Source organism: Centropristis striata, chromosome 8 (genome assembly GCF_030273125.1).
Source record: "Centropristis striata isolate RG_2023a ecotype Rhode Island chromosome 8, C.striata_1.0, whole genome shotgun sequence".
Taxonomy (NCBI): Eukaryota; Metazoa; Chordata; class Actinopteri; order Perciformes; family Serranidae; genus Centropristis; species Centropristis striata.
The window spans coordinates 8,393,191-8,413,232 of NC_081524.1; the positions used below are offsets into that span (position 1 = coordinate 8,393,191).

The window sequence follows — 20,042 nt, forward strand, 5'->3', positions numbered from 1 at the left end:
AACCATAGTATATCAAACAATTTAGATCATAGAATTTCAATTACTCCCGCAAAAAACAAAAAAAACAAAGTTGTTACAAGAACGTCCTCATCCAGTTTGTAACCTATACTTATTTAGCATATCATTTTTCATAAGCCTTTTGAACGTAACAATTGTTGTGCATTATTTAATTTCATCACTGTAGTTCTTCCATATTCTCACTCCTTTACTTTATTATTTTATCTATTTTCTTATCCTGCTGTATCTTATTTTATCTTATTTGTATTTTTTTTTCTATTTCCCTGTTTTAATTGACTATTTTTACTGTTTTCAATTCCAATGCCAATGCAATGATACTCAGAATTTGTCCTTATAATAGCTGTTTTCAGCACACATATACCTGGCAGGGCATGTGCACTGACCCTGAGTTCCTTCTAATCCCTCCTGTCCTTCCACCTTCAGGGAGAAACCATCCTTGGTAAGGCTGGCCTTCTGCAGCTCAAGTCAGTCAAACGCACTGACAGTGGTCTGTACAAGTGCCTAGCCATTGATTACGATAACCTGGACGCTGACCTGAGTGGAACTATCAACCTCGTTGTCAACTGTGAGTAACCCAAAAACACAAACAGGCGCACACACAGTTGCAGAAAAAGTAAAGGCACAAAAAGAACAATTCCCCTCCTGTTTGTGCAGATTGGGCTTTGCATTAAGCTCCTCTTTTCATCAGTAAATCATAGAATTAAAAAGGTTAGAATGGAAAGAGCTTTAATGGAATCCTTTCAGGAGGCCGATATCCAATTTAATTTTTCACAGTTCATCTGTTACTTTAATGTTATCCCAACTACACCCCCTAATTTGATCTTATCACATGCATTAAGCGGAGATAGCCTACAAATAGCATGGAATAGGCTTAACTTTGGCTTCGAAATGGGCTTAACTTCAGAGTAAGTGCATTAGCTTTGTACTTACAAAAAAATGATATATTCTGCTGCATGCGGTCGTATTACCAGCCTTATTACATGGGTGTTTAACAATGAGAAGCTTTTTGATTTCAAGTAGCACCTCTTTAACTCCTTTGAATGTATAGAAGGCCTCATGCATCTTCCTCCCTTTCTCTCAATCGCTTTTAATTTTCTGTGTCAGACATCGACCCAGTGAGTGTGACCCCTGCTCAGACTCAAGAAGTCATGCTTGGAGATAAAGTGGAGTGGCAGTGTAAGACCAAGGCCTCGTCTACGCACACTGTTCAATGGCTAAAGGTGCGCTCCATTTCTTTTTCTTCCTGTCTTCTTTAAATCTCATGAAAAAGTGTTGTATTTCTGTATACACAGCCTTGGTATTTTCCCTACATCTCTCCACACATTCCTAGATAACAGTTTTCAAATTGAAAATCTATCATTCCGACATACTAACAACACTGGCTGGATGTTGAACAAGAATTTTGTCATTCCTTTAGCTCCATATTTGGGCATTCTGGTTCAGCTTCAGATCTTTAACAGCACTACATTTCTTCATCAGACAGGACCTAATTTCATAAAGTCACACGTACAGTAACTAACTTAGTGAGCAGCTGCAATACAACACTGAGGCCTTTGGATCGGACGCAGCGCTCGATTTAAAGACAGTTGTGCTTCTGCTACACAAGCTGCATTGTGCTGCGTCCAACTGCAGCAACTGCAGATACTGGTGTTTATTCCATTTGGTGTGGACACCAACACATATTGTGCACTTTTAAATATTGTATTGTATGATATACTGACATGGTGGTGTAGTGGTTAGCATGTTCTCCCCATGTCAGCGTGGGTTCTTACCGGGTACTTCCTCCCACAGTCCAAAAACATGCAGCTTAGGTTTAAATTGTGACTCTAAATTTCCCGTAGATGTGAATGAGAGCCTGATTGTCTCTATGTGTCTGCACTGTGATAGTCTGGTGACCTGTCCAGGGTGTACCCCGCCTCAGACCTGAGTGCAAATAATCGGTTAAGGATAATGAATGAATGATTTACTGATCTTATATCATTTATTTTTTATCCTAAATTGTGTTCAGTTAGCCTCAAGTCAACTCCACCTGTGGAGGAAACAAAAGGTTCACTATATGTTTTGCATAATTTCAGTTTTACAGGAGCATCTAATGCCACTTTTAGAGTTCAAATGTAAACATGCAGCTTGTAAGCGTTATAGATAATTACAACTATCTTTTGAGTTTGCATGCTCTGTGCTCAGTCCCCCTCCTTTTTATGTTAATTTCCTCTAAAATGTTGTTGATACTGACTTTTATCAGTGCAAAAGTTTGTGCAAAGTCTGTCACTAGAGTGTTTATGTCACATTCCTCCACTGAGGAGGGAGATGTCTGTGCACTTCCCTTAAAGCAATTTAAAATATGTGCTAGACAAGCTAAATTAGGTACGATACTACTTTGAAAGCTAATCAGAAGCCGTAAGGTAACCTGAAAGGTCCAGCGCAGAGATGACTTGCAGATTTTATCATAAGCTTCACACCACTGGGGCTGTGAGAGCTAACAAACATTACAATATATGCTAACTTCACTTTCTAGTCAATGATTTTGGGGCACAACAGACTCCTTATCTGAGTCTGGAGGCTTAATTATGTATGACTGAAACTCACTAGCCATTTTGATGCTCACTGCTCCTTCACCGGTGAGCGGGGCAGAGGCCGGACCCATAATTTCTTTATGAGAAGATGTACTTCCAGCCACTTTTCAAAGTTTTGTTTTGACTTTTTATGTGAGAAAAAAAACATGTTAAACAAAATATTAATCAAAGCAGAGCAATCCATGTCTGGAGGGGGGACTTTAATGGCAACCAAAAGCTGCTCTACTTTCTATTGCAAACAAAACGTCGCCTCTGAATTTATGTTCTACAGTAAACAAACCGAACAAAAGACCATTTGTTAAACTCCAAAACCACAAACCAGCGTTGTAGCAGTGGTGCGTCTTTGTATTTTGGTATTCGTCTCCTCTCTTCCACTTGCTATGTGCACAATGTTCCTCCTGTGTCAAGCCTGTTGTTGTAGCCTGTGTATCTATTGTTGTGTCTCCTGGGTGTGATGGAAACTCACCAACTGCTGGTTTTCTGAGTAGAGAACGTGTTTGTTCTTAGTAAGAAGGATTCCTATGAGAAGAAGTTAAGAGGAATTGCAAGAGACAGGTTCATCACGGAGCACGGACTTTGATCTGTGCTTTGGAACAGTGTGTGTGTGTGTGTGTGAAGGTTTTTTCTTCTGCTTTCCCAGCATTGCTGCACGCCTTGAAAATAGATATTCACAGCACTGTTTCTGCTCTCATACTCATGTGCAGAGAATAAAAAGAAGAGCTGATGGGGTGACTCAAATTGGTGTAATTTCTGTGTGTGTGCTCCTGCAGGGCTCTGAGGTGCTCTCACAGGACGGCACGCTGTCAATACAAGATGTTTCCTATGATAATGCTGGAGAGTACATGTGCGTTGGAGCCGTGCCAGATGTGCCAGGACTGACAGCCAAAGCTAGTGTCAACCTCACTGTCAAAGGTAACTCATATACTCATTGACGGATCTAAATGCATAGTCTGCCCCAGGAAAAAACTAATAAAAGTGTGTTTAGACGAGACTCAGTCACACACTCACACATCTTCAGCTACTTGCTTCCACCGCTAAATTCTCAAAGCTTCGTCCCCTGGCAGTAACTTTTAGAAGAATGAGGCCAACTACTTAGGAGCTGCTCCGTTTTATACCCTATTGTGAGGGGAGTAATCATTTAATTTCCAAATTATCCACCCACTCCAGAAGAATAACAATCCTCCGTGTTAGGGTGTGCTGGGTATTGTTTCAGTCACAGGAAGGAGGTTATACAGTTTGTTAATGCAACTGAGAGAAGGTGTGGCTTCCTCTGTATGTAATAAAACCACTTGAGTTCAGTGGAATCTTAATGTTTTGCCTGTAATGTAAACACGCTGTGTAGGGGTCATTTATTTTAAGTTACAGGAATATTTGCACCCAAAATGATCATTTGTATATCAATTACTGACACTGTGGTACCTTACATTCATGCAGAAATCTTTGATTTTCTGGCCTTCACAACAGTTGAATAAATGAAAACACTGGTGCATTGTAAAACATCATAAAGGAGTTTAGTGGAATCTTAATCTTTTGTCCTTAACCCATTTAGTCCTAAAACACCTGGAAAAAATGCCTGTAAAACCTCTAGGCAATTTTAAAATAAGCCCCTAAAACCTGAAGTTTTTCTGGGAATTCAACAAAAGTGTCAACGCTTATACTAAATAATCGATTTTTCAGCCTCTGTAGCAGATAGAAATGAAATTCAAGAAGTAATTGAGAGCTTCTTGCTCTTATATCTGAGCTCCCTCCGCTATAGACGTCTTCCGCCATGATTTCAGTTCTGGAAAAGTCCCATGTTGCATTGCGACACTCCCACCTGTATTCTGATGCATTTCATTGGCCAAGAGGCCGAAAATAGGTGAAAAAAACTACAAATACTACAAAACGTCGTATCCGCTTCAACGGCTTTAATGGTAGAAATGCGGTAAGGCTTTACCGGCTTAAATGGGTTAATTAAAACAGACTGTGTAGGCATCATTTATTTTAAGTTAAAGGAATACTTTGCCCCCAATTTGATCATTTGTATATCAATTACTGACCCTGTGGCACTTTAAATTCATGCAGAAAACTTGATTTTCTTGCCTCCACAATAGTAGAATAAATGAAAATTCTTGCTGAATTAAAAGGAATAGGTGCTGTGTTTAACAACTGTAAAAATATGTCAAACATCTGTTTAAACATAATGAAAGATGCGCTTAAATGAGTAGTCTGCCAAGTGTGACTCTGTTTATGCAGGTTTTAGTAAAAATGCAAATGTTTGAGAAGACGTGCAAATGAATGGATAATGAAACACACGAGTTGTAAACAAATGTTTTAATATAGTTTTGCTGTTGTTCGCGGCACCAATTTACTTCAATTCATCAAGAGTTTTCTCAGTTTTCATTCACCGTGGAGGCATGCAAAAAAAAAAAAAAAAGCTTTTCTTTAAGAATTCAAAGTAACACAGGGTGAGAAAGTCACGCACAAATGATCATTTTCAGTGTGATATACAGTCAGGAAAAAATTATTAGACCATTGTTTTCATCAATTTCTTGTTCATTTTAATGCCTGGTACAACTAAAGGTACATTTGTTTGGACAAATATAATGATAACAACAAAAATAGCTCATAAGAGTTTAATGTAAGAGCTGATATCTAGACATTGTCCATGGTTTTCTTGATAATAACCAAAATCATCATCAACAAAACCATGGAAAATGTATAGATATCAGCTCTTAAATTAAACTCTTATGAGCTATTTTTGTTGTTAGGCAAGGCAAGTTTATTTGTTTAGCACAGTTCAACACAAGGTGATTCAAAGTGCTTTACATAAACATTAAAAACAGCAAGACACAATTGAAAACAGTAAAAAAACAGTCAATTAAAACAGGGAAATAGAAATAAAATTACAAATAAGATAAAATAAGATACAGCAGGATAAGAAAAGAGATAAAATAATAAAAAGCACAAGTCAAACATTGCATAGTTAAAAAGTAAGGGCAGTGTGTTATCATTATATTTGTCCAAAGAAATGTAACTTTATTTGTACCAGGCATTAAATGAACAAGAAATCAAAGAGAAAATAAGGGTGGTCAATATATATTTTTTTTCCTGACTGTATCTATTTAATTATTTCTATTTAATTAAAATTTCACATATTTTTTTTCAGACCTCTTAGAACAGATCGTTGTGAGTTCTGTCGAATGGACGTACTGCTAAAAGTTCAGTTAACTCATTAAATTAAATTAAGTTTATAAAGAAATGTGATCACCATATTACCATCTTCAACATAGTAATATATTGAACTTGTAACACTTTGATGACTAATTATCCAACTTCAGTTCAGTTAACTCACATTTTAAAGACAGCGGGGGAACTTGTGCTATTATTTCCAACGAGCCTGAAATGATTTACAGTGTGTGTGTGTCTGCGTGTTTGACCTTTAGTCGTGTTGTTTATACCAAACATTTCCCCTGTTCACCGGCTTTCTCACACCCCTTCCAGGAAAGCCGATGATCGAGGCTCCCGCCATCGCAGAGGTGTCAAAGGAAGGAGACATGGTGACTCTGAAGTGCTCTGCCTTTGGCTCTCCACCCCCTCAGTTTACCTGGAAGCAGTCAGGAAAAGAGGTGCGAATGCAAACACACAGTCAGAGATAAATACATAACATAGAATTACCTGCTGTAGTGTGCAATTTACAGGAATCACTCAGTAAACAAATGTAATTGCTACTATCTTGGAAGGGGCCGCACAAAGAAGAGTATAAAAACAGAGTTTCACCATCAGGGCTTTCATTTGGGTCAATATGTGAAGTTTGAAGCATGTTTTTTCATTACATCTGAAGGGCTTCTGCTTGGGAGGCTGCTTGTTAAACTTCAAAAGCAATAGAAAAAAAAGATGGAGCGATACAGCTCGCAGGGCTCTGGAAAGTAATATTTTATTCTAATATTTCATATTGATGTGATATAGTTGAAAAGAAAATGCAGCTTTAAAGAAACTTACACGGGGAATACGGCTTCATAATTGAAATATTACATAAAATGAAGTGATAACATGAGATAAAACTTTCATGATCCTTCTGAAAGATCTGATCGTTTCAGAAGCAAATAGCGACGTATGTAAGATCAAAACGGGGAGAGATGTTTAAGCTTGCACAACTCAGCATTTTTAAAAGCATATCATGATGTATAAATAAGATTTATGGGAATAAATGTGGAATCAAGCATCACTAGAGTGTGCAAAGTTATGGGAACCAGGTTTGGATGAATGCAACAAAAAAAAGAAGCAAGAAAATGTGTAAAAAATGTGTCCTATCTTTCTCGTTCTTCCTTCCTCTCTCTCGCCTCCATCCATTGCCCCTGCCAGTCGGTAACAGTGGAAGGTAACAAGGTGGTGAGCACCATAACCCTCCCAGCCACGGCCGAGGTCATGAAGAACGGCGTGATCTGCGAGGTCTCCAACGAGCACGGGACTGATAGCAAGACCTTGCCGGTATCTCTCAAAAGAGGTCAGTGTGAGGAGATGACGGCAACCGTGATGCTGCAGCGTTTCCCTCCTCCTCCTGCATGTTTTCCTCACTGCAGGCTTTTGATCTTTAGTTGTGATGTCGAAAAATGTTGTTACTTAATGAGACAAAAATTACTTGGTGAATTAAGTTGTTTTGGAAACAGGTGAAACTGTTTTTCAAAGGAAAGGAAATCAGATTTTAGAGCTCAGCTGCTGGAGGTCAAACTCAGCCCGGTTATTATAACCAGTGTTTGGAAAAACGCAGTTATTTTTTCAGTAACGGGTTAATCTAACTAATTACTGTTTCTGTCGTTACAACGACGTTAATGCAATGCGTTACTATGAATTTTTTATTTTTTTTAGTCATATTTTATTGGTGAAATGACGTAACAAACAAGGTGACATCAGGGACAAATACACTACACCATGTGGACCACAAGTAAAGACAGCAGACATACAGCACAGACAACAACAAAGAAAAACACAAATGTACAATGATGTGCACAGAGGCATCACAGCTGTGTGTATGTGGATGAGAGGCAGATGATATAACATATAACATATATATATATGTATATATATATATATATATATATATATATATATATGGTGGGTGGGTTAACAATGAGATAAGCGATTATGATCGGCTAAGGCAGAGTCATGTTTCATGGCAGCCAATCAGAGCCAGTGTTTTTACACACAAGCGAGCACACGTGCTCCAGCGCCACACACACACACCACACACACACATTAATTTTATTGCAGTTACAGTTACAATGCAGGATAAGCCTCTTGCCGTCTGTTGATGTGCAATAATATATGGAATATATAATATGGAAGGTCATATACAAGCACCTGTCTGTTCTACTTATTTCAACTGACTTGTGAAAATTGCTCAGAAAAATCCAAATTCTTTGACATATAGCAACTGTGTGTAATATGGATTAGTATGTGAATAGTTAATATAACGAAGTATGAATGAGGCACAGTTAAGAAGCGTAAACACTCTGTTTTGTTTTGTTAAGTGAAGCATATCGCTCACTTGTTAATGGTTTTTAGTTATTCATTTTTATAATGTTTATGTTTTGTGTTTTCAAAACATAAACATGAAAAGATTTATCACTTGGCACTGGCATGTAGTTGACATCAGTTAAGCGATTTGACATTCCTTTGATACTGTTGGATCCCAGGAATAATAGCTGTAGCTTTGCTGCAGCTAATGGGGATCTTAATAATAAACTAAACTAAACTAAACTTTTATTATAAAGTAATTCAGTTACTAACTCAGTTACTTTTTGGAACAAGTAGTGAGTAACTATAACTAATTACTTTTTGAAAGTAATGTTACCAACACTGGTTATACATAGGTGTTTACTAAACACCACACAAACTAGTTGTTAGTAGAGATTAGTTGTTAGTAATGTATATATTAACTGCCAGCTTTAGCAAACTGACGAAGATAACTTACTAAAATAGGAATAAAGGGCAAAGAATGTGGGTGTTTTTACACAAATTGAATCCAACACATTATAAAATGTTTGATAATGATATGAAATAGAAAGAAATTATACAATTATAATTTTTAATTACTACAAAACCTAATTAGAAGTGCACTCCAAGAGTGCTCCACCTCCACCAGTGTTGATGTTTGGACTTCACTGTGCACGACAGTGAATTTTCCCCCGTCGGGAACTCATTTTCCAGATTATTTGAAACCACATGAATGCAGCATTGGCTCATAATGTTAACAATTGTGAAAAATAATGAATGTGTCTACTCCAAAATGTAATGGATTCTTGCTTTGGCTGTTCTACACCCTTCCCCTGAGTTTAATTAAATCGCGCTGGTATTTTTCCTGTTTTCCTGCTGACAGACAGACAAACAAACAAACCGAGCCAAAAACGTGAACTCCTTGGCTCCTAAGAGATAAAAAATAGACAAAAACTATACATTTTAGAGTTACACTTAATGCACAATCTTGGTAATGGATGTATAAAAAGCTGGTGCAACCAAATCCAGGTTTCTTTTGCTTTCTTTAAGCACCATAACCTGCAAACTAAACCCTTTTTTCTCTTTCTTCTCTTGCAGCAATTGACAACTCAGCCGACAGAGGTAGAGCCTTCTCCCTTCTCCTCCTCCTCTCCTCCCTCCTTCTCTCAGGACTCTTTATTGTACAGAGCTTGTAATTTAGAAACCCCCCACCCTCCACCCATCTCCTCTTGCCCCAGCCCCTCCATCACACACACACACACACTCACACACACACACACACACACACACACACACACACACTCCCTCTGCTGTACTGTAATCTTGTATATTTGCCCTCTTGCTACCGAACACTGTGGATATTGTATATTGTTATCTTCTTCTTCTTGTCACCTTTGTATGATGTCTGTCCTATATTTTGTGGATGCTACTACAACTTTTGTGGCCCCTTGGGGACAATAAAGGAATCTATTCTATTCTATTCCTTCCTTTCCTCTCTTTGTTTCTTCACTGTGTCTCCTTTTTGGTCACCTCTTCCTTCCGACTGCCTACTTCTTTTTCTCGCTTTTTTTCCTTTTCGCCGTTTCTACTCGCCGGGTTGCTGTGTGTGTTTGTTTTTAGGATTTAGTACTGTAGCTTTCGTGTGCGTATGCTCTTAGTGGTGTCGGTGTTGTGGTTGTTGCTTTGCTATGCTCTGGGACTGAGAAACTCTCTTTTTCTCAAAGTGCTGCTCTCTGGAAACCCTGTGCTTAAGTCAGGTCTGTATCGCTAACCCTATTGACATGTGTATGGCGTACGTCTAGAACTGTAAGTCGCTGTGTGTGTATTTATGTCTGTGTGCACACACAAGTTAATGTATTTGTGTTTAGAAGAGCTAATGCGTTTGTGTATCCGTACTTGTATTACTGTAGGGGAGAGGACAGACTATTAATCACAGCTTGACAGTTAACAATTATTTCCCTTTTTCGATTTATCAGGTGATTATTTTCCTATTAACGAGACATTATCCGTGTCTTGTTTGGTCCCAAACCCCTAAATGATCTGTTTACCTTTTCATTGCTTTTATTAGAGAAGTTTCAGGGTCCTGATACAATAATAATGGACAACATGGAGGCAAAGAACGTTTCCTCCACTTTGTTCCTTTTTTTATATATCAGGACACCTCAGAATATAACATTACTTTTATATATATACAGCCACTTGGTACGCTCAAAAAGAGTAAGAAGTTATGTTTAATTTTTTATCTTTGCAGTCAATTTAAGACATGTTAACGTCAATTTAACCACAGAGAAAAGCAGTATTACAATTATTTTAGTTACCGATAGTTAAGTAGACTTTTTGCATTTATCTTGAATGATTAACTGTTTACCAGAAGTACGACTGAAGTCTAATTTTAAAGGACTAGTTTGACATTTCTTCTTCTCCACCAAGAAATAGTCCATCACATTTCACCCTTTAAAGCCATTCAACAATTTAGATATTATATGTTAATTATTGAGCTTTCAAGGTGCAGGTTGGCTGATTTTTTATTTTTTTAAGTTTCAACAGAGCCAAGTTCGCTGTTTCCCACAGTTTTCTGTCTTTATGCTAAGCTACGTTAATGTCTACTGGCTCCGACGTTAACAATTAACAGATGAAACAATTTTCATCAGTAACTCTATGCAAGAGAGCAAATGAGCGTATTTCCCTGTTCCTTTTAAAGGAAACCCCCAACCAGCCAATCATTAAAAAAGTACTCTTGAAGGGATAGTTAGGATTTATTGAAGTGGGGTTGTTTGAGATTCTTATCAGTTTGGGACGCCCCCATACCAGTTTGGAGAGGCAGGCAGGAGTACTGACGGGGCAGCAGGAAAAGGTATTTTAGCAACGTTAAAAAACAGTAATTGTACCTTACAGAACTTCAACTTCAGTTCCCCCTACATAAACTTAAACAGAACCATCTGACAGAAAAGTAAAGCTGTGAAAATATTCTAAATAAAGCATAAAGTGATGATGTTTTTTAGGTAGATAATATATCTTTAGCTTCCGTGCCTGATCATAGATAAGTACTTCTGACAACCCCACTTCAAAGACGCAGAACTGGCCTTTAAACAACATAAAATCTGATAAAATAACAGTAGAGTCATGTCCTCACAAGTATAGTAATACAAGTGTAGGTGGATGGGTGAGTATGCTCAGTGTTTCTGTGTTTTCTGGCTTTGGTCAGCTGTTTGGTTTTATCTGTGTACAGTGTGTGTACAGGCCCCGTTTTTGGGTCCCATCACTTTTCAGTCATTGCATTCTAAAGTTTACCCCACATCCCACTCCCCGCTCCTTCTCCTCCCCACCCGTCCATCTATTGTCTTCATCTGGACACCCATCCTCTCCCTGTCTCCATCCTCCCCTCCCCATCCCGCCACCTCCTCTCCCACTCCCCTGGTACCCCGAATGAAATTACTTTCCTCCCCTTGCCTCCTTCTTTTCTAACCCACGAATCAAACACCACCACCCCCCACACCCCCATGATTCCCCTCTCCCTACCACTGCCCCTTCAAAATCAAAAACTCCCCCATTTTCCTCCCACCTCCTCCACCATGATCAACCCTTCACCCCCACCTCCCGCGTCTCCCTCCCACATCTGTCCTCCCACCATCCGTCCCTCCATCCCTCCCTCCCCATGTGTCCCTCCATTACGGCACTGTAGCTGACAAGCAGCAGGGAGGCTCCAGCGGGGTGGTGATAGCCGTGGTGGTGTGTGTTCTGCTGCTCCTGCTGCTGGTGGCTCTCATCTACTGCCTGAACAAGAAGAACAAGCTGCCCTGCAGCAAAAAGGACAAGAAGGAAGTGTGAGTAGACAAGAGGGGAAGGAGGGGGAGAACAGGAGGACAGAGGGGATTAATGTTGGTGGTGATTAGCTCATGTGAGTCAATTACCAGTAAAGATTAATAGACCACACTCTGGTGCTTTTGTCAAGGTTTTTTTGTGGTAAACATTCCTGAAGTAGATTCATACGGTGGCCCTGAGAGCTCACATCGCTGCAACTTAACAAAACACATGCAAATTGAGAAAACATCTTCATCAAAGACCACAACACAGCACATAAAGAAAACACACTGCAAATAGACCACAACACACCAGAAGTGTTTCCAGAGGACACTTAAAAGTGATGCACACGTCTGGACACGCATGTGATATCATCACGTTATTACATGATAATGATAATTTCATGTTATAAAGTGATATATAGCGTTAGCCCGCTACCCGTATTAATTACATTGCAGTTAAACAAATCAAATCAATGAATGATACACGGTTTAGTTGATCTCTCTCAACGGCACAGAGTTGCTCTTGGTCTTGCTAGGCCGCTAACATTAGCACGATATTGATCGCCGGCTAACGTTAGCACACTATGATCTTTATAACGTGAAATTATCATTATCTTGAAATAACGTGATAATATCACAAGCGTGTCCAAACGTGTGCATCACCAAAAGTGTCCTCTGGAAATACTTCTGTTGTGTTGTGGTCTTTGCAGCACGTTTTCTAAATGCTGCGCTTGTGTGGTCAAATTGATGAAGATGTTTTCTCAATTTGCTTCTGTTTTGTGCATTTGCATGTGTTTTCTTAAATTTCAGCGCTGTGAGCTCTCAGGGCCACCATTGATTTAATGATAAAAGAAGTGCTGCTTCATACGTTGTTTTTCCAACATAAATTAAGAAAAAAGTTTCACACAAAAAGCACCAGAGATTCAATAAATATATGGATAAACATCTACAATGAAAATAAAATGTATAGACGTGCACTTCCCAAGTTATTAAATGCGTCTTGGAGGAGAAAATGTCAATGTTTTCTACCAGCATCAGAGTAAAATTATCTACAACAGAGCTGCCAATAGTCTTAAAAGCTCCATTCTGTCGCATTATGCAAAGTAACACGCTGAGTTTCCCCATCTGTCGAAGAAGCCACATTTAAATGCAACAAAGAAACTTGCTCAGCCTCAAACTTTGTGTGAACCTGATCCATTTATGATAATAAACTCCAAATCTGATTTTGCTCCTTTCCATTTGATATGTTTTGTGCGTTCGTCTGATTTGAGTGTTTTCATATCAGTATGCAGATCTAAAAAATTTGAGTCTCAACTGGGAAATAATCCTCCAGAAGATAGTGTGTTGAAGTTTGTTATCTTAAATAGCTGAAAGAGCTGTTTTTTATCGTATCTTAGGTGTGCAAATGTAATTGACTCTTCTAAGACCTTTCTTTGTTTTTCTCCCCTGTTCTCTCCGCAGGGCCAGCGGCGAGGTCAACAACGACATCGTGGTGGAGATGAAGACAGACAAGGCCAATGAAGAGGCCGGTCTCCTCAACAAGAGACCGACCACAGAACAGGTCAGCCCAGTAGACACGGAGATCAAGATTTTGGTTAAATCAAACACTCTTCAGCTAGAATGGACACAACATTCCTTTTGGCAGAAGACAAAAAAAGAAGAATTAGTTCAACTTGGCAGTTTAATGTTATCAAACAAAGTCAATTTAGATTACTAGTGCAGTGCCTGTAGGAAGAATCTTTCCGTCCCTATTATGCTTAGCTGTCAGTTAATAAAGTTTTGTTTTTACTGTTTTCAATGGATCAAACTGATGCAGAAGAAAGGGCTTAAATCAACGCTTAGCATGCTAATCGTGAGATAGCACATTACGCATTATGCTCAGTAAAAGTACATTAACATGAACCCAATTAGCTGATATACTTAATTGCATGTAAGTATCTCATATCAAATGATTATGGGCATTACACTAAGCCACATGAATGTCATCCCTGAATTACATAGTAATGCAACATAACAACAGAAGTGAATAAAGCTAAATCTCCGCTTAGCATGCTAATCGCGCTACAACAAAGTCTGCAACTCCATAAAACACTTTTCATAAGGTACGCACACCATCCAGCACATGCACATTGAACATTGATATTCGCTGGAAACTATTAGAATATTATTGGAAAATTGAACCTTGTAGCGCACTTTAAAACTTCAAAAGATAGGTAGGCTAAATAGACTTACAGATGAGATGAGTCAGGGTGGAAATCCAGAGTGAATTGTGTTACTGACCAGGTGTAGGCCTATCACACAATGGGGCGGAGCTCCTATAAAAGGCGTCCGATCGGAAACAATGCTGCAACACGTCCTACATAAATAATGATATTTTGAAAAATTTATTAAAAAATCTTAAAAATGGAGGATGCACACTAAAGCTTTGGTCAGTCTGACTAATGGTCAGCGAGATATGCCCTAGACACACACACACACACACAGACGCTTCTTGCTTTTATAGATAGATTTTGAGGTGTAGAAGCAAGCAATGGCAACTTAAAAGCATTATTATAGTCAGAAGTCCTTTTTGGGATATATTGCACTGGTCATGTTGACATATACCTACAAAGATTCCTCATAGTTAATGTGATCTGAAAGACATAAACACAGGTGTTACAGTCAGCAGAAATATCTGCAGACACATCTGTCATGCTGATTGAGGGTCTGAAGTCAGTTTTAGTTCAAAGAGAGCAGGTTTGAGAAAGCTGTCCCTGCAGCTCAAATGATGGAGCGTGACAGCTGCGCGGCATCGTCTGAAAATGTCATCACAAATGTAAAACATTTCATCATGAAATTTATGGTAGTGGCACATTTGACGGGAATGTAAAAGCCAGTTTAGAGGGAGTCTTGTTTTATGTGATATTTGAACCTCGTGACAGCGAAACTGTGTGACATTTCAGAACTGCTGGGAGACTGCAGACACATTTTCTTTGCTTTTGAAATGGATATAACGAGAAGATGTAAAAGCCGGTCTCTCCATATGCTGTCGAGTGATGTTTCTTTCCTGAGATGTCATTAAAAAATTATCACCCAGAATGCTGTCTCCAGAAAGGCTGCGGCCCCAGCCCCAGACAGATTTAATTTAATTCTGAAATTAAATCTTGACTTCTACATTTTCATAACAGATGTATTGAGGAAAATGTCTTGCTATACCAAGTAAACAAATGAATATAAGCTTCTGATGCGTACAGCTTATAAAACCAGCTGCAGAATACACAACACTTCTATGGTGTACTGAAATATAGTATTCTGTCATCAAATGTTCTATATTTTCTACATCTCCCTTTGTTCCATGTCAGCACTCTAATAAAAGTATAAAATTGTCCAAAATACTACTTTTAGAAGTTTTACATGCAAGTTTTATATATGAATATTGTTTATGTGTATATAATTGTTGTAATTCTACTGAATTCTAAAGTCAAAAAGGTTATCTACAGTTAACTAGAAGGGCTCTTAGAGATTGCAGACCTCCACCATGACCAAATGCACCTAACTCAAGTTAACAAAAGTGAAAGATAATTTGTGTATCCTCCCCGTGTTCTGGATCCACCCCAGATTTAACAAACAACAGACCAAACCAAAAACAACAAAAAAACGAACTAAAAACATTATGTAGTTGATAATTAGCACCGGATAAATAAATGTTGAATAAGCCATGAATATGCAAAGGGAATATTTCATTGGGAGGTTATGGGGATTGTTCAACCCAGAATCTAGATTGTTTTGGTGTAAGTTGCAGAGTTGATGAGATATCGGTCGAAGAGGTGTCTGCTTTCTCTTGACTATAATGGAACCATATGGCTCTCGACTTGTGGTGCTCAAAGTGCCCTCTAATACCACTTTTAGACCAAGCCAGTTCCCGGCCGGTGCCCAATCACAAACCAGTTCTTTGGTTCTCGACTACCAAAGAACCGTCTCTCAGCCAGGAAAACTGGCTTGAACTGCTTTCGTCAGGGGCTGGGGGCGGGGTTATCTGACCAACAAGACCAACTCACTACCATTGAGAGAGACCAACTGAACCTTGTATCATTCATTTATTTGATTTGTTTAACTGCAATGTGATTGTTACGGGCTAGCTAGAGCGGGTTATCGCAACCGCTGAACCAACTGTGAACCAGCTCCAAACCCGAACTGCTTTAGTCAAGAAGTGGTAAAAAAAAATCATAACCTTGTTATGAGCAGTTTAAACTATTTTCTTGCAACCGAACTACACCCACCACTGCACAGAAGTATGCGTGCATCTATTCAAGGACAACAAGCTCATTATAGCGCAAGAGGTTAACATTAATGGCATCCTCCTAGAATGAGCTGATTTTTGGAGAGAGACATTGCTGTTGGCTTTTTCAAATTTAATTTTTTGGCGCTTTGAGCACCACAACTCGACAGCCACATGGTTCCATTATAGTCGAGAGGAAGCAGACATGCTAATTATCTCCACCATCGGTTTTCAGTTCGGTTTGTTGGTTTTTTGTCTGTTTTTCAGCAGAGTTACAGAAAACCTGCTGGCCCAATTTTCATGAAACTTGTTTGAAGCAATCTAGATTGATAAATAGCAGTACGTGTATGAGATTGTTTTATTTTGGGGTGAACTCCAAAGAACATCATTATCATTCAGTTTGCTTTGGGGCATGTTTGATCAATAAATATCTAATACATTTATTTATATCCATGTTGTTTAGTAGATATTGCATGCATCATCAATATGGTACTTTCTTTTATTTTTTTGTATTTTTTTCTTCTTATTTTCTTATAACATTATAATTGGTAATTTACATTGTTCTTTGTGTATTTCTCTCTTTCTCTCTGACAGTGATGAATGAAGACAATGGAAGTAGCCGACAGAGGGATGAAGGGAAGGAGGAGAACAAGTTATGAAGAGGGCTAATTTTTATTCACTATACATGACTGTGGGGGGACAACAAGAGGTGGAACATGGACTTTGGTTTGTTTTTGGGGACCTCGGGAGGCACACCATGTTTGGCATTGGCTATACTTGTTTTATAACCTGTAGTAGATCGTTTTGGATGGAGTTTCTCCCTTTTTTTTGTTATAAACTCCATCCATATATGCTACCACGGGTTTAAAACCATACAGGTGCAAAATCACAACGTGAAATCACTGGATGACAATATCACCATGGCTTCTTTTTGATTCTTCTTTACCAATCACATCTTTGGTTGACTCCTCTGTAGAATAGTGCTGCACAGCGAGGCGCGGCTAACACGGTCCAAACACGGTGGCTCAATCTTTCTTATCTACCCCAAATGAAACATAAAATGCCATTAAGCCACGCTGTGTGTGTGTTAGTGTCCGCACGCTGAATGTCTATTCTGCCTTGGAGTCTGCACTTAAATTCTCTGCTCTCTGCTGGGTATATTGGGGAAAATTATCACACAGTGCCATTCTGTTTTTATTCACCTCAATAACAAGTGATGATTTACGCTCACAACATTTAATCCCTCAGCCCACTGTTTGGCACACACGCAGCTGTAACATTTCCGCTCAAAGAAGCTCTGTGTTTGCTTTAGTGCTGTTTGTTTAATTGCATTTTTGCCACCTGTGAATGTTTTTTCCAATATCCCTAATTAGTTTTCCGTAGAAGCAGCCCAGACATTTAATAACGCCAATCCTTTCCTTTTAAATTGCTTGCCTTTTTTTTTTTTTTTTTGTAAATCCAGCTTAAAAGCCAGCAAAACAAGCAAGTTATTAGGTTGTACAAATTTGTTCTTGCCATTTCCACCATACTAGTATATTATCTTAGTACATCAATTGTTCACTTTGTTCTCCTGTTGTCGCTGTAAATTCAAATACTACTATCAGCCTGTCTATCAAGCAGGAGGTTTACTGTGCATGTGGTGGAGTTCAAAGTGTCTGCTGGCCTGGGACCGTAATTGCTACCATTTCTTCCAGAGTCCTTTGCAGCTTTTCAGTCGTCTGATCCGGGATGAAACCATTCTCCCAAGTGCAGCGAGAAACGGTTCTGCTCAGAAAGCCCAATTATCATCAGCTTTCACTGTAAAATTGGTGAATTTTGCCGAAATGGCCGACAAGCTCAAAATGTAGCCTGCCGTGTTTTTTTTCCCCCCCGTGACAACAAAATGGGACTTTAAGGGGCCACGGCGCAGTAGTCACAGATTCACCTGTTAGGAGAAATCACTGGTTCACTCTAGTTTGATACAAGCAGGGAAGGGAAGGGAAGGTGTGGGAGGGAGCGGGGGTTGGTTGAAGTATGTGATGTACCTTTTATTTTTACCAAATGGAAGCGTTTTTGAGTGTCACAGCAGGAGTGTTTCTGTGTTTAGGTACGAAATACTGGCATTTTTTGTTTCTCCCCTACACTGTCGGCAGGCCAGAGAGGTTTGATAGCGGGTTGACGTGCCCTTTAACTTTGTTGTACACTGGAACCAATGGCCTTGTTTTTTTTTCCTTGAAAGAATGTCACCTCAAACCACTATCTCTGCTCACAAGGCTGGTTTTATTTTGTAATGTCTGTCTACTGATCTTGCCATATTGACTGTTAGCAAACCTGTGGTGGCAGGTGAAGATAGAAAAGTGAACTTGGAGCATCGTTCTTTTGATTTTTTAATGTTTTATATAAAAAATATTGTGGTATAAAAGTTGTTTTTTTTTCTAGAAAGGGGGATTCTTTATTTTGGAACTACTGAGTTTTCATTTTCCCATGCTTTTCCACTCGCTCTGAGAGAAGAGAGAAATGTTTTTGTTTTTTTAGGATTCTTTTTTATGAGATATTCTCAGTGCTTTACTTCTCTCTCTCTGTACTGTATACTGTATATTTTGTGGTACGCTGTTGTGACCTCTGTGGTGTGTTGATGTATCTTTTTATTTTGTTCCAGCTGTGTAGAATTTATAATGAAACAAAACTCAAGAAAACCAATCACAACACTGTAATCTCTGTGTTTTTATTCCCATCTCTGCAACAGGAAATATGCAAAAAGCTGTGATGTGACTATTTACTATAACTACGGGACTAAAGTTGTTTTGAAATTCACCCTGTATGCTTTTTTTAGATACACAGCGTTGTATGGGAGCAAGAAAGTGTGTCTGACCATATGATGAAGCAGCTGAAACCCTCACACACCGTTGAACATCATCTCTAAAATCTTGACACCCCAGACAAAAAGCGAATCAAAAACGAAATAGCTTTTGATGTAATTCATCCGTGTATGTTTTCCTTTACACTTCCTCGAAGATGACATCTAAACTGATTCCCAGCTTGCACCAAACTTTAATCTCTCTGATAGGACGGGCATTATGTAAATTTGCCCCCACGCTGATTGATCCTTTGATTTGTTGTGACAGAACAGAAAAATTGAGGAAGCTCATGTTTTGCATCGATAACTGCGTCGGGGACGGTTTCACTGCCAACTCCATGATGCACTGTTCTCTCTGCTCGCTCTCATGTTTAGAAATGACTTGAAATGAAGCCATCAATCATCGCAAAATTGCTGTGCGGTTTTGTATATTGATCGGCAACAGTTAATAGGATGACTCTTACCAATTGCAGCTATAATCGTAATTGACTATTTCAAAATTCATACATCAAATCTAAAACGTTAATCAAGGGACGGGATGAAAGGATTTGTCTAAAACTGGTCTGTTTTATTCTCTGCATTAAAAAATCTCTCCTCTCTCTAACAGTGAGCTTACATAACGCAACCTTGTACCACTTTGTGACAATTTTGCCAGACACCGTGTGTAAACAGGCTGTGTGGGTGTGGGCCTATCAGCGCTGTTGTCCTGACACACTCCCACTGGTCTGCTGGCTCTTCCATTAGTAAATTAAAAAGGCTCACATCAATGTGACCCAGAGGAATCGATATGTGCTTCGAATACAAAGCAGCAAAGACGGAAGCAAGCTGTAAGAGCGTATTGATAGAACGAATTTATGGAAATTGTAAATAACGGTGTCAGTGTCGTCCCCTGCTGATGTGATGGACGTGAGGATACGTGTCAGCATCTCCACAGGGTTTCAGACTATTAAAAAGCTGCTGTGAAACCTATGAAACATTTGCTCATGCAGATGCTTTTCAATGAGTAAAATCTATTAGATGAACTGAATTCACAAGAATGTAAAACGTCTCAAGCATCAATATGGTAAAAAGCTGAATCT

General features: G+C 38.9%; 1 protein-coding gene across 3 annotated transcripts in view; it reads left to right on the forward strand.

Moving 5' to 3' along the window:
• bcam (basal cell adhesion molecule (Lutheran blood group)) overlaps positions 1–18,820 on the forward strand; it is a 65,961-nt gene extending 47,141 nt beyond the window's left edge. The window contains exons 8-17 of one of the 3 annotated variants that reach the window (XM_059338920.1): positions 442–583; positions 1,123–1,238; positions 3,362–3,503; positions 6,075–6,199; positions 6,936–7,077; positions 9,165–9,188; positions 9,791–9,823; positions 11,749–11,890; positions 13,331–13,430; positions 16,722–18,820. In XM_059338920.1, coding sequence (XP_059194903.1) covers positions 442–583; positions 1,123–1,238; positions 3,362–3,503; positions 6,075–6,199; positions 6,936–7,077; positions 9,165–9,188; positions 9,791–9,823; positions 11,749–11,890; positions 13,331–13,430; positions 16,722–16,724 — 969 coding nt within the window. In that variant the 3' untranslated portion in view covers positions 16,725–18,820. Of the gene's footprint in view, positions 1–441; positions 584–1,122; positions 1,239–3,361; positions 3,504–6,074; positions 6,200–6,935; positions 7,078–9,164; positions 9,189–9,686; positions 10,557–11,748; positions 11,891–13,330; positions 13,431–16,721 lie in introns of those variants that run through there. The other 2 variants (XM_059338921.1, XM_059338923.1) reach the window with 2 other exon arrangements.
• The last annotated feature ends 1,222 nt before the right edge of the window (positions 18,821–20,042 follow it).